Genomic DNA, 15,476 nt, shown 5'->3' with positions numbered 1-15,476 from the left:
TTTTCATGTACTGTTCCCTACCCCCAACTCCCAGACTATAAAATGCCTCAGTATGAGAACTATATCTTTTAAATTGGAAGATTGTGATTGATATATACACTGTAACTATATATGTATAAAATAGATACTAGCAAGAGCCTACTGTATAGCACAGGGAGCTCTACTTAATACTTGGTAATGGCCTATATGAGAAAAGAATCTAAAAAAGAGTGGTTATATGTATATGTGTAACTGATTCGCTTTTTTGTATTCCTGAAACTAACACAACTTTGTAAGTCAACTATACTCCAATAAAAAAAAATTTTTTTTAAAGGACATCTTTTTTCCCCTCTACATTCCCAGATAATAAATTGCATTCTAACCATACTTCGTTAATTACTCAGTGCACACCCTTATTGTTCTTAGCAATGCCCCTGGACTAGCAAAGTCCTGTTTTAGACACTGTTTCTCAAAAGCCTTAGGAGCCTCTAGAGAAAATATATAATCTTAGACTTATATTGGGATAATCCTTCATCTGTGTATGAGGTATTTTTCTTAATACCAACTTGATGAGTCCTTGTGGTTTTTTTCCTCTATTAACAGTGGAACGAACCATGCTAGACTTTCCCCAGCACGTCTCCTCTGACAAAGAAGTACGAGCTGCAAGTACAGAAGCAGACAAAAGACTTTCTCGTTTTGATATTGAGATGAGCATGAGACAAGATATCTTTCTGAGAATTGTTCATTTAAAGGTAAATGATCTTATAATTCCTTTAACAGGAAAAAAAAAAAAAAACAATAAAAACATAAAAGCCTTTGACCAATGATAAAAAGTATTTGAATGTGCCTAGATTTTGTGTCTAATTATTATAATAGAGGGCACAGCGTAGTGTTATATTATGCCACTTAGGTTTATGTTGAGCTACTAATTATATTCATTTAAAATTTTTAAGACCAAGTATAATAAAAGAGTGTACATCTATAAATCTAAAACTTTTTAACTATCATGGATTTTAATAGTTTAATGAAAAATATTCTTTGAATTTTAAAAAAACTGCAGCTCAAATGGAGTTGAGTTGTCTATAAATAATCATGTGGTTTTGGCTGTAAACCTGATGACTTACTGTTTGATTCTGCATGCCGGAGACATTCTTCTCTGTCATTCTTACATTTCTCGGACTCACAGAAATTATGGATTATGAAATCTCTAGGTGGGTCTGCCTTGAGTGCTTTGACTCTTTTCATCACCAATGTTGATTTGCTTCCTAGCATTTTCATCATTTCTTTGCTTTGAATTTTTATTTTCATGGTTCTCAGCAATTTGTTTGGAAAACAACCAAGGTTTTACAATCCTAGGCATTTTTGTTAATTTTGCATGTTGCATATGCAAAATCTCTAAGATTGTTTTCTTTTTAGCAAATTATGACAAGAATTGAAATAAAAAGCTGTTTTATTTCAAATGTTTTATTTGTAATTCACTGTGGCATGTGTAATCAAAAATTTATTTAGACATGTAAGACATATGTGCTATTTTTTCATGTCAGACATTTTTCACCCTTAATTTGTGTTCATCTATGATGACTCATAATTGTTCATCTTTGGCACTTTAAAAATAGCATAAAATAACTCTATGACTATTTTTTACTAAATTGTCCTCGTTTCAACTTTTGACTCCAGTTGTTATTCTATACAATTCAAATCATGGCCCTTATAGTTTCCGATTTTTATCTCATCCCAGAATAATCTAATTTTTTTTCTATCTGGATATTATATATGTGCCATAGAAATTTTCCCTAATATTTCTAGTTTTCTTTGATTAAGTGTTTTTTTATCCTGACTTGTGAGTTCTCATTTGGGATTTTCTAGCTTCAAAAAGGTATTGCAATCTTAATGTTATTAATTGAGTCTACCGTTTTTGTTACTTTTCCACCACCTCTGATTTCTTATAAATATCAAAATCTGGGAGGTTTGTCCCTTTAGATTTCTTTGTTAAACTTTTATATTTTGTATGTATTGGCCTCTGATCCCACTAAATAACTATTGTGCTTGTTTATGTACTGGACTTTATTTGGTGAATTTAAATACCTACCTTGACAAATAGTAATATTTTTCAGTTGGTATTTTTAAAAATCTAGAACTATCAGTTTCAGCTCTTTGCTAGAGTTGGATGCTTGAATAGATGGTAAATCTCACACCATTCATACCTAACAAAGTTAGATGTATCTAAATCTTCTGTTTAATTTTTCCTTTAACTTTCCTCTAAGTAAAAATAGAGCAACCATGATACAATACATAAAGCTTTCATTAGACTGAGTGATAGGATTTTAAATTTATGTAGAGTCATCAATTTCGGGCTTGCTCTACCTGAACAAGGGTGATCTAAATAATAATCTCTACATTGGCCCCCAATGTAGCCAATAATCAAATGTATTATCTTAGCTAGATATAAAACGTTATTTTAGCTCCTGTTAATTTTCACTTAAAATTGATGCATAGAAGCATGAAATTACTTTTTTTCACAGTTCCTTAATGCAAACTGTGTGCCCAGTAGGCATTCTAGTTATCTGTGGATGTACAACATGTAACTCTAAAACTTAGTGACTGAAAATAGTAAGTCATTTTATCTTCTCTCATAGTTTGTATAGGTCAGGAATTCAGGAAAGTGTCAGTTGAGCAGCTCTGGCTTGGAGTCTTGCGTGTGATTTCAGGCCGTGGTGACTGGAGCAGGTAGACCAGCCAGATGTCTCTATTTTCTTATCCCCTCAGGGCACTTCCATGTAGCGTCTTTCTGTGGACTAATTTGGACTTCCTCCCAGCATGGCAGCATCAGGCAGTAGGACTTCTTTTCCTGGAGACTGAGGGCTTCAACACGGATGTTACAGCATGTTCTACACAGAAGCTGCATTGCATTTTATGACCTGTCTCAGAAGTCACATAGCATCACTTCTGCAACACCATGTTGACTGACTAGTCACGACAATCTCCCAGATTCAAGGGACACCACATTATAGCCTAGGGAATATCATCTGATTCACAACCTTTAAAATAAGCAAGTTGTTGACTAAATGGATGGATGAAATCGTAGTAGGGCATGAGACTAACCCGTCTTTCTACTTCCTTCCCAGGCGTGGCTAGTGATGCTGCTTTACAGTTATACAGCAATAGAGTTATCTAGTTTAACTCTCATCCCAATCTTGTGAAGTATCCCTTTTTATAAGTAGAGAAACTAAGGCTCAGAAATGGTAACTTTCCAAGTGAAAGTGAAGTCGCTCAGTCGTGTCCGACTCTTTGCGACCCCATGAACGGTAACCTACCAGGCTCTTCGGTCCATGGGATTTTCCAGGCAAGAATACTGGAGGGGGCTGCCATTTCCTTCTCCATGGGATCTTCCCAACCCAGGTATCGAACTTGGGTCTCCTGCATTGCAGACAGACGCTTTACTGTCTGAGCCACTAGGGAAGCCCTAACTTTCCAAGAGTCATGGAAAAAAAGTGAAAGTGTTAGTCTTTCAGTCATGTCCGACTCTTTGCGATCCCATGGACTGTAGCCCACCAGACTCCTCTTCCATGGGATTTCCCAGGCAAGAATACTGGCATGGGTTGCCATTCCTTCTCCAAGTCATGGAAGTGGTTGGTAAATACTTACCAGAAGTCATGTAGACTTTATGTTAAAGCCCTCAAGGGAAAAAGGTGTCACATTTGATTTTATTTTGCATCTTTGGCAGAGTGCCTGGTACAAAGTACAGTAAATATTTAGTAAATGTTCCTCAAACTGAAGTGAGAAATGGTGACAAATTAAAAAAACAAGCCTTCAATAATTGATGCAAGGACATGGGCTGTCCATGTGGGGCAAAAAATATCGTATTGCTTCCTCACAACCAAATGAAAAACAATCTCTAATGGATTAAAGTCTTAAAAAGCTAAACTTTAAAGCTTCTGGCAGTTTATATAGAAGTAAGCCTTCATGACATCTGAGCCAGGAAGTATTTCTTAAAAAAAGACACCAAAAGTGCTAACTGTAAGTCTGATAAACATGACTACATTAAAATAAAGAACTTCTATTAATAAAGTGAAAAGACACTAATACAAAAAAAAAAAACAACTCAAATACTAAAAAAAGAAATTTGCAAAACGTGAAACTAGCAAAGCATTAGTACCTAGGATATATAAAGTAATACTTTAATCACTTAAAAAGACAAGCATCACAATAGAAAAATGAGCAGATGACATGAAAGGTAGTTCAGATAAAACACAAATGGCAATTAAACATGAAAAAGATGTTTAACCTAATTAAGTCAGGGAAGTTCAAATAAAGACTGCAGTAAGATTCTTCACTGACTGATTGACAAAAATGAAAGTCTGACAGTGCCAAGTATCTCTGCAGATAGGAATCAATGGGAATATTCATGCACTGCTAGTACATGTGTAAATTGATTTTTAAAATAATAGTAATAACTAATTCAGAAAAAAATCCAATCCTATGAAGTTGGATCTTATATTCTCTAAACATAGCACAGCCACCCCACCCCCACTTCACCATTTACCTAAAAATATGTTTGCATTTGTCCACAGGTGAAATTGAACATGTATTCATAACATTATCTATAATAGCAAAACACTGAAACAACTCAGATTTCCATCAAAAGGAAAATGGGTCAATACACTGTAATATATTTACAATAGAATGTTTTGTAGTAGTGAAGAAAATAAACTACAGCAACATGCAACAGCATGACTAAATCTTCATTTCAGTCAGTTCAGTCACTCAGTCGTGTCTGACTCTTTGTGACCTCATGGACTGCAGCACATCAGGCCTTCCTGTCCATCACCAACTCTTGGAGTTTACTCAAACTCATGTCCATCAAGTCAGTGATGGCATCCAACCATCTCATCCTCTGTCATCCCCTTCTCCTCCAGCCTTCAATCTTTCCCAACATCAGGGTCTTTTCAAATGGATCAGTTCTTCAAATCAGGTGGCCAAAGTATTGGAGTTTCGGCTTCACCATCAGTCCTTCCAATGAATATTCAGGACTGATTTCCTTTAGGATGGACTGGTTGGATCTCCTTGCAGTCCAAGGGACTCTCAAGAGTCTTCTACAACACCACAGTTCAAAAGCATCAGTTCTTCAGTGCTCAGCTTTCTTTATAGTCCAACTCTCACATCCATACACGACTACTAGAAAAACCATAACCTTGACTAGACAGACCTTTGTTGATAAGTAATGGCTGTGCTTTTCAATATGCTGCCTAGGTTAGTTATAACTTTTCTTCCAAGAAGCAAGTGTCTTTTAATTTCATGGCTGCAGTCACCATCTGGAGTGATTTTGGAGCCCAAGAAAATAAAGTCTGCCACTGTTTCCCCATTTATTTCCCATGAAGTGATGGGACCGGATGCCATGATCTGAGTTTTCTGAATGTTGAGTTTTAAACCAACTTTTTCACTCTCCTCTTTCACTTTCATCAAGAGGCTCTTTAGTTTTTTATTTTCAGCCATAAGGGAGGTGTCATCTGCGTATCTGAGGTTATTGATATTTCTCCCGGCAGTCTTGATTCCAGCTTGTGCTTCATGTAGCCCAGCGTTTCTCATGATGTACTGTGCATATAAGTTAAATAAGCTGGGTGACAATATACAGCCTTGACATACTCCTTTTCCTTTTTGGAACCAGTCTGTTGTTCCATGTCCAGTTCTAACTGTTGCTTCCTGACCTTTCTAACTGTTGCTTCCTGACCTGCATACAGATTCCTCAGGAGGCAGGTCAGGTGGTCTGGTATTCCCATCTCTTTAAGAATTTTCCAGAGTTTGCTGTGGTCCACACAGTCAAAGGCTTTGGCATAGTCAATAAAGCAGAAATAGATGTTTTTCTGGAACTCTCTTGCTTTTTTGATGATCCAGCAGATGTTGGCAATTTGATCTCTGGTTCCTCTGCCTTTAGGCAGAGGAAAATCATAGTAACAACAAGTGAAAAAAAGAAACTACATAGCACTGCACACAAAAAGGTATCATTTTAAAAGGCCAAAAGGAGCAAAAGTAAACAATGTATTTAGTGGGATTTTAGTGTGTAGTCCCTAAGTCATGTCTGACACTTTTGTGACCCCATGGACTGTAGCCTGCCAGGTTCCTCTATCCATGGGATTTCCCAGGCAAGAATACTGGAGTGGGTTGCCATTTCCTTCTCAAGGGGATCTTCCTGACCCAGGAATCAAACCCAAGTCTCCAGCACTGCAGGAAGATTCTTTACTGCTGAGCCACTGGGGCAGATCCAAACAATGTAAATGTAAGTGGTAAAACTAGAAGAAAATATTTAACACAAAATTCAAGGGAGTGGTTACCTATTACATAGATAAAGGCAACAGTGTTTTAATATTCTGTTTCATAAGTTTAAGGATGGATTTAATTTGTTTTCAAAATATATATCGGAGAAGGCAATGGCAACCCACTCCGGTACTCTATCCTGGAAAATCCTATGGACGGAGGAGCCTGGTAGGCTGCAGTCCATGGGGTCACTGAGGGTCAGACACAACTGAGCAACTTCACTTTCACTTTTCACTTTCATGCATTGGAGAAGGAAATGGCAACCCACTCCAGTGTTCTTGCCTGGAGAATCCCAGGGACAGGGGAGCCTGGTGGGCTGCCGTCTATCGGGTTGCACAGAGTCAGACATGACTGAAGTGACTTAGCAGCAGCAGCATAATATATATATGTAGTTATAATCATTTGTAAAGTTCAGATATTACATTGAAATATAACATTTAATGTATCCTTATATCGATCGGATTTAAAAAAAGATGAACACATCCCTTTAGCTACAAAATGTCCAAATATCAAAAGCCAGCGACTATGGCCTCAAGTCCTAGTGTTTCCCTGTCCTGACAAAGGCTTCTCAATCATTGGCTAAGAAGCCTGCAGAGATCAAAAAAGCCACATTGGTGAGGAAAATGTGCAATGTCTTTAGGTGTGTAACATTTTATTATAGTGGCCTGCTGAGTAAGAAGTACAAGAAAAGAATTCTTTAGTGAAATTAAGTGAATTATGCAAGCTAAGTTGAGAAATGCAATTATCTATTGTAATATTATTTATATTTTTTTCAGAGCTGTGGGCTTGATCTTGCCAGTTCATTTTGGACAATTAATGATTTCAACAGGAAAGTTTTAATGTTACAGTGTAAATGAATAGGTCACGGGATTAAGTATATGTTTTTAAGCATTATGTGATCTACCAGCTGTGGAAACTTGGTTCCAAATTAAAATACAAGAACCAGTATCTTAAAACCATGATTTAAAAAAAAATAAAATAAAAGAGCGCACATACTAAAGAGGAAAAACTCAGCCCAAAATTCAACATGGCAGTGGTAATTCCCTCTGCTTACCATGCCTTCTTGATTTTGAAATGTACAAGTCTAGTCATTGGTCATAATACTATTGAAACTTGTACCTTTGTCAGATGCTTAAAAGTCAGTAGATCCAATATAAAGCATCAACTTCCTTGCCTTAGTTTCCGCATCAGCCCAATGTCCTCTTGTGCTTCCCAAGTACTCCCCTCTCTTTTCACTCACTGCAGATTAACACTGTTTGCTAATGTATCTTTTCTTCCTCTGTGGGACTTAAAGCACTTCAAGGAGATAGTCTGTCTTGTCTCCCTAGTGCCTGACCTTAACTGGAGCTCCCAGTCTAAATGTGTTCTCATGTAGTGTGGTTTCTCACTCTCCCCATGGCCTACACAAAAGCAGACTCTTGTGACAGCGTATAGGAGTCTGCAAGCAGGCCTTTCTGCAGCCCTCCTGTCCAGAGTGCAGGCAGCGGCCTGAGAACGCCCTCCTCCCCACAGTAGCACAAAAACCTGACAGGAAGTATCAGTTCAGTTCAGTGGCTCCATCCTGTCCGAGCGACCTCTTTGCGACCCATGGACTGCAATATGCCAGGCTTCCCTGTCCGTCACCAACTTCCGGAGCTTGCTCAAACTCATATCCATCAGTCTGTGATGCCATCTAACCATCTCTGTTGTCCCCTTCTCCTCCTGCCTTCAATCTTTCCCAGCATCAGGGTCTTTTCCAATGAGTCAGTTCTTTGTATCAGGTAGCCAGAGAACTGGAGCTTCAGCTTCAGCATCAGTCCTTCCAATGAATATTTAGGACTGATTTCCTTTAGGATGGACTGGTTGGAGCTCCTTGCAGTCCAAGGGACTCTCAAGAGTCTTCTCCAACACCACAGTTCAAAAGCATCAAGTCTTTGGCACTCAGCTTTCTTTATGGTCCAACTTTCACATCCATACATGACTACTGGAAAAACCACAGCTTTGACTTTTGACATACAGATCTTTGTTGGCAAAAGAGACATTAGTCTCTCCTTTTTAATATGCTGTCTAGGTTGGTCATAGCTTCCCTTCCAAGGAGCAAGTGTCCTTTAATTTCATGGCTGCAATCACGATCTGCAGTGATTTTGGAGCCCATATAAATAAAGTCTCTCACTGTTTCCATTGCTTCCCCAATACAGCAAGTAAAAGTGATTGAAAAAAGAAACCAAAATGAGAAGCAGAATAAAGGGAAAGGCATTGCAAATACAGAAGAATTTATTTCTATCCCCACTTTTACAGCTAATCAGCTGTGGTATATTGAGGAAGTCATTTAACCTCAGTTTTCTTATCTGTGAAGTGAGTCTTTTGTTATTTAGTTAAGTCTTATCTGACTCTTTTGCAACCCCATGGACTGTAGCCCACCCAGCTCCTCTGTCCGTGGGATTTCACAGGCAAGAATACTGGAGTGGGTTTCCATTTCCTTTTCCAGGAGATCTTCCTGACCAAGGGATCAAACCCGTGTCTCCTACATTGGCAGGCAGATTCTTTACCACAGAGCCACCAAGGAAGCTCAAAAGTGTACATGTAAGAGTATATGTGTTTATGTGCTCATACTTGTATATAAAAGTTCTTAGTTACAGGAGGACATTGGGGAAAACTAAATCTTGTTACCACAGAGTTTAAAATAAGATCCCCTGAGAATGGATACATGTGTATGTATGACTGACTCCCTTTGCTGACCACCTGAAACTATTACAACATTGTTAATTGGCTATACTCCTGTATAAAATAAAAAAGTTTTTAAATAATAAAGCAAGATCTCCTGCTGTCAGATTATATAAATTTGAAAATGGCTTCAGAGAACTTTAGCCCCTGCCTGCCCACACCAAAGAGGCCTGAGACCTGGTTCAAGTTCAAGGAGATTAAATTCTTTTTCAGGAAGGAAGATACAATTGGATCAGAGCCGTCTAGAAGTGTTGGCTGATTCCCTCTTAGAAAATCCTTGGGCAGTAGTTCTGACCTTGCCTGGAGATTATAAGGGAGAATATTCTTATGATCAGCTTTGGGACAGGAATGTGCTTTCAAAGCACATTTTAGACGTGCTTTACTCCTACCAGAGATGTCCGGAAATTTCCCAGGACCTCGAGTCTGAAAGGCAAAGGGTGTCTGGTTATAATCGAATCAGACTTTTGTTAAATGTCGTTTTTGTGGTAAGTCAAATATTTCAGTACATGTAGTTTGGTCATTTTTGATTAGACCTAATTCAGAACTGATTTTTCTCAGAACATCCTGTTGACACATGGGTTACCTATTTGGGGAGAATAAGCAGTTACCTAATTTAGGCCTGGAGTTTTGAGTTTACTGTGCCAAGTGCCCTTCCAGGCTTTCTGAGACAGCACCCTGCAACCACCAGATATGTCCAGTCCAGCCCTCTGTGAGGGCACCTGCTGATCAAGCACAGGAGGAGAGGAAGAATTCTGCTTACGTCCACTGGTGAGGCCTCTGATGAGCCTCTGTCCTAAGCTCAGGGCCACCTGTGACCAGGTGAATGCCAGGAACCTGAGAAGCCACGCGGCTGCCCAGCTCTGTGCCTCGCTTCTGTCTTGGCCACTGCCCAGATGGGAAGGCCCTCTGCCCTGGATCTCAGCCTCCCCCTTGGGTTCTTCACAGTGTACCTGGCCCTTGCCAGGCCCTTCTCACCAGGGATTGTTTTTTCCTCTCTTCCACTGCACACAGCTACCACCTAGATTCTCCCCAGCCTTAGAACCTGTAGTGTCATCCTGTCTGGGGACTCTTGTTGCCATGCCCCACATCTCAGGACAGACTTCCTGGCGCTGTTAAAGCCAGCCTCAGCCAGCCCACGTTCATCAAAAATCCGTATGAACACTGTAATTTGAACTACTGGCCGTCTCTGAGGGAATCAGCCCCCAGCTCAGCTATCTCCCTAGCCGTTCCGGGTGTCTTGCCCCTGAGCCACCTGCTGCTGGCATCCCAGTGTGTACCAATACCAGTTGAGAGGGTTCCACCTCCACTCATGCCAACATGCTCAGAAATTCTCCAGGGACACAGAAAGGATTATTGTGGAAAAAGAAGTCTAACTGTTCTGCCTCCACTGAGAATAAACTCAGAGGAAACTGTGAGTAATGTATGCACAATAAGTACTTTAGTACAATGGCACAAAGTACTTTGGTAGGTAAAGTGAGATACAAATCGCTGTATTAAGTATTGGATTGGATTGGATTCATACCATCTCGCAGGAAAACCTGAACGAACTTTTTGGCCACCCGCAATCATACCCTCAGTTAGAGTACAACTCTGTTTACCTGCTACAACAGAATGTAAGAAATTGCAGACATGTTGCAGCAAGAACTCTTTACCAACAGTCTAACACGCAAGCTCTAAAGCTGAGCATTTTCAAGACGTGATTAGGTGCGAAGATACAAAGCTTGAGGGGAACAGCCCAAGTCTGCAGGGAGAGCAAATGCAGCCCTCTTCGGTCTCGGAAGCTGAGAGGGTGCTAAGGCTCTACAGGCCGAAGTCCCTCATCAGCTCTCAGGCACACTGGAGCCTTTGCACCTGCCGAATCTGTCTGGAGCCTCTTTCCTCCCAGGGACCAGAAACTAACCAGCCACCCAGATGTGCCATGTATATTCTGCCACCTGTTTTAAAGAAACATGTGGTGTGTTTATTACCTGGCTGTGGCCAGGGGAGTTTTCTGCTCTTTCTCCAGGCCCTCAGTCCTTTTTACTGAGTGTTGTGTGTATTGCTGCATGCAGGTTCACAGGTATTGTCTAGCTCTCCTCCTCTTTGTGATATGCTAGCTCATTTCCCCCAGATACTTGTTCATATGCAGCTTGTCATGGTCCCTTGATCTTTCTTGCCGAGCAATAGAAAGGCATTTTTGAAGCGCTGGAGCCTTTTGCTGGTGCTCTATCCAGCTGTCCCTGTTTGGTATGTTGGCAAAAGAGTCCTACCTTCCATTTCTGTGGAATTTGCCCATTATTTCTGTTCTTGCCTCTCAAGTGGAACCAGGTTAACAAACGATAGAAAATTAAATCCAGATGCTTTGTGATAAGAAAGATGTTTTGTGAAAAAGACCACTCAGTCATAAAGAACGCTCAGAATGAGATTATGCAAATATTCCTATTATCACATTTTTCAAGTGGTACAGCACACTTGATTCTGATGAAAGGCAGGGAAATTCTGGTTAGCTTTCTATTTCATTTTTTCTGTTTTAAATGAGCAGAAGCTCACTAAAGCATAAAAGAACTTAGGTTTTCCAAAAGGGTTGACTCATAATCACCTGTGTGCTTTCACAGCCCACCAGAGATGATGAATAAATTTCACTTTGGCCTCGTAGTTTATAATTTAGCCATGCATTGTTGTAACAGAAATGAAAGAGGTTGTCACACTGTTTAATTTCAGGAAACCTGTGATCTGGAAAAGATAAAGCCTGAAGCCAGACGATACTTGGAAAAATCAGTTAAAATGGGCAAAAGGAATGGGCTCCATCTTCCAGAACAAGTACAAAATGTGAGTTTGTTTCTTTTTCTTATTAGAAAATAAAATAATAAATTTTAAAAAATACAATGAAAAGACAGGAAATTGGGAAACAAGTGTTTGTAACGTGGGAAATAACTTATAGTACAAATCAATTTACAATGTATTTGGTAGCCAATAATTTTAAATTCCACAACTCCTATTAACTTCGTGTTGACTGTCAAACAGCTGATAAGTTAATTGTTCTTTAATTCTGTGTGGATTTTATTTGTTTTGTGTGTGCCGGGTTTATCTCCCCCCATTCCGCTGTACATCCTCTGATAGCTAGTTCAGATCTTAATAGTCAACTTGTACTGCATTCCTTTATGCATACAGAGATAGGGCACTGGTAATAAAATCCTTATGACGGAAAGTTTTAAAACCAGCATTTTGGAATGAAACCCTCTATGAGTAATATACGGACCTTAAAAATGGAGAGATTAGCTTCTCAAACGTTCTCCTTTGCCTAATACCCAATGAGATCTTCCAGGTTCAGAAGCTCAGCTACAGAATTAACTCATTCTTCAGGACAGGACGACACTGCACAGTATGTGTTAAGTCAGCAGTCTCAAATTTAGTGTGCCTCCGAATCACCCAGAGGGCTTGTTAAAGCTCTGATTATACAGGACCCCGCCTCTTGAGAGCTTGTTCTTCAGCAGGTATGGTGTGGGTCTCCAGAGTGGGCATTTCTAACAAGTTCCCAGGTGATGTTGATGCTACCTGTGAGAAGCACGCTTTGAGAAATTGTGTGGTCTATGTAAGTTTTATAATCTAGAATTTTTAGAAGAGTGGGACAGGTTAATAAATTCTCTCATGTGTTTTCTTGTGATTTCCCTCCTATTACTTTCTTTGATCTCCCACCTAGTACTTTTTTCCCCCTCATCTAGTACTTCTTAAACAAATATTAGGGCCCATAAATCACCTTTATTTGCAAATGCTGTATAAAACTAAAAACATAGCCTGTTTTCCTAAGGAACCATGGAATTAATTACTCGGTTCTTACCGCTTCATTTACTTCAGTACCGAATACTGATTTACTAAATTAAAATTTTGTATTGGAAAAAATTAAAAGTGTTCATTATCAATAGGCTACCAGATTCATTCATTTACTCAGCAGCTACTTACTGTGTATGTACCATGTCCAGACTCTGCTTTCACTATACCTCCTAAATATATTTAGTTCTTACAAATTTATGCCTGATTTCTAACACATTACCAGGATTACCTTTCTGTACATATTGCATACAGGTTCTCATGGACACAATGTAGAAAATTGCAGAAAACTGTGTTATCAAGCACATCTCTAAGAAAGTAGAGAGAGTTGGGTACAGAACCTAGTCTTCATATAAAAGTGAAGCTTCCTTGACTGATGGAGATAAGAATGAATGTTGCATTTTATTTTTACCATCCTGTATTTGTATCTTTGTTTCAGGAAATTAAAGCAATGAAGAAGAGAATGAGTGAGCTATGTATTGACTTTAACAAAAACCTCAATGAGGATGATACCTTCCTTGTATTTTCCAAGGCTGAACTTGGTAAACCTTTGTTGTTTTTTTTAAAGAAGTCTATAATTTAGACAAATACTGTCACCCCACAATTTATCAAATCAAAGTTAAAAGAATTCTTTAAAAAGTGTACCTTCTGAAGAACCCACCACCCCTTGTAGAAAAAGCACAAGCAAACCACACCTCACTTTTAGGCTTACAAGAATATATACGTTTGTAGAGACAGTCTAGAAGAAATTTTATAATCTTGCTTGACAACTCATGCTGGTGTTTAATAGCCTTTGGTGCTTTGAAAATTTTTTGCCTCACAGTACCCTCTACATTGTAACTTAAACTGGCGTTTAGTTGCTGAGTCGTGTCTGAGTCTTTTGCAACTCCACGTACTATAGCCCACCAGGCTGCTCTGTCCATAGGATTTCCCAGGCAAGAATACTAGAGTGGGTTGCCATTTCCTTCTCCAGTGGATCTCCCCAACCCAGGAATCAAACCCACATCTCCTGCATTGGCAGGCGGATTCTTTATCACTGAGGCACCAGGGAAGCCCCTGTAATTTAAACTAGCCTTTTCTTATTTGTTATGGATTTGCACGGCGGGCAGGGTGAGGGGAGCTTAATTTTGCCTGTTCCTCATCAAAATGCCATCTGTACAAGTGCATTGAGGCCTGGTCGTATTTTGAATTACCATCTCCCAGGCCACCTGACCTCTAACCACCACCCCATTCCAGTAACATCAAAGCAATATTATAAGGATTGTCATTATTTTACTTGAATTTCAATTACTCCACAAAAATCCCTGGAGCTTCTTAAAGGCACCGTGCCAGTGCTAAATAAACCAATCATGAGTGGAAAAATTGATGTGTGAGAAAATGATTTTTTGCAGGTGCTCTTCCTGATGATTTCATTAACAGTTTAGAAAAGACAGATGGTGACAAGTATAAAATTACTTTAAAATATCCACACTATTTTCCTGTCATGAAGAAATGTTGTGTACCTGAAACCAGAAGGAAGATGGAAATGGCTTTTAATACAAGATGCAAAGAGGTATTATAAATGTTTGCCTTTCTTTTGTTTTTATAGAAGATGTTAAGAAAAGGGTTTGCTCTGTTTGCCAGTGTTGAAGTTAGCTCAGAAGTGGATTCCGATTTCTCCATGTAAACGTGTTTCTGTGAAGGTCATGCCTCCTAAATCCTCAGACTTACAAGACTTAGCTTTTGGCTTGTTTTTTGGCAACCTTCTTAGTGCGGCCATAGGTTCAGCTGTTCTAATGCAGATTGAATGGGTTAGAGAAACCAATGGTCGTATTCTTCTTCCAAGTCAACAGTCCAGGGCTGGTGGAATAACTCTCTTCAGTAAGTGACTTCTAAGGCGAGTTTGTCACCATTTTCAAGCCTGTTGGGAAGTGGGAAAATAAAATACAGAGCAATCATCTTTAAGAAGAAGACCTGGAAATGACATACGTCAACTCTATTCACATTCCATAGACCTAAATTCCATCATACAACTGTATCCAACTGCAGGGGAGGCTGGGAAATAGAATCTTCAGTTGATAGCCATTTGGTCAGCTAAGGGCACTCTATTACTGAAAGGAAAAGAGGAAGAATTAGAAATGAATTCTAAGAGTCAGCTAGCCAGCTCCACCATAGTCTGCCTCTCTGGCTATCCAAATAATCATGAGTACCCTTTTTTCTTTCCCCCACACAGAAGCTATCGACCATATGTCAGATCCCAACCAGTTAACTGCCTTTAGCTCAAAGACCAGAATCTCTGAGCAGCACATGCTGCTGCTAAGTCACTTCAGTTGTGTCTGACTCTGTGCAACCCCATAGACAGCAGCCCACCAGACTCCCCCATCCCTGGGATTCTCCAGGCAAGAACACTGGAGTGGGTTGCCATTTCCTTCTCCAATGCATGAAAGTGAAAAGTGAAAGTGAAGTGTGTCCGACCCTCAGCGACCCCATGGACTGCAGCCTACCAGGCTCCTCCGTCCATGGGATTTTCCAGGCAAGAGTACTGGAGTGGGGTGCCATTGCCTTCTCCGGAGCAGCACATAGTCCTCCCCAATTAGAGCTTCTCGTGACATGGCCACCTGTGAAAGGGTGGAACACTTGCCTGGCCCGCTCACCTCCAACACACACACACCCCCAGTGGTAGAACAGGAACGGAA

General features: G+C 39.8%; 1 protein-coding gene across 3 annotated transcripts in view; it reads left to right on the top strand.

Moving 5' to 3' along the window:
- NLN (neurolysin) overlaps window positions 1-15,476 on the top strand; it is a 100,626-nt gene that overhangs the window by 42,094 nt on the left and 43,056 nt on the right. For all 3 annotated transcript variants that reach the window (XM_061393402.1, XM_061393404.1, XM_061393403.1), the window contains 4 exons: window positions 583-731; window positions 11,695-11,802; window positions 13,241-13,343; window positions 14,193-14,353. In XM_061393402.1, the coding sequence (XP_061249386.1) occupies window positions 583-731; window positions 11,695-11,802; window positions 13,241-13,343; window positions 14,193-14,353 (521 nt within the window). The remainder of the gene's footprint in view (window positions 1-582; window positions 732-11,694; window positions 11,803-13,240; window positions 13,344-14,192; window positions 14,354-15,476) is intronic.

Source organism: Bos javanicus, chromosome 20 (assembly GCF_032452875.1).
Source record: "Bos javanicus breed banteng chromosome 20, ARS-OSU_banteng_1.0, whole genome shotgun sequence".
In the NCBI taxonomy this organism is placed as follows: domain Eukaryota; kingdom Metazoa; phylum Chordata; class Mammalia; order Artiodactyla; family Bovidae; genus Bos; species Bos javanicus.
Note: the sequence above shows the minus strand (reverse complement) of the source record. Positions and strands in the feature narration are given on the sequence as shown.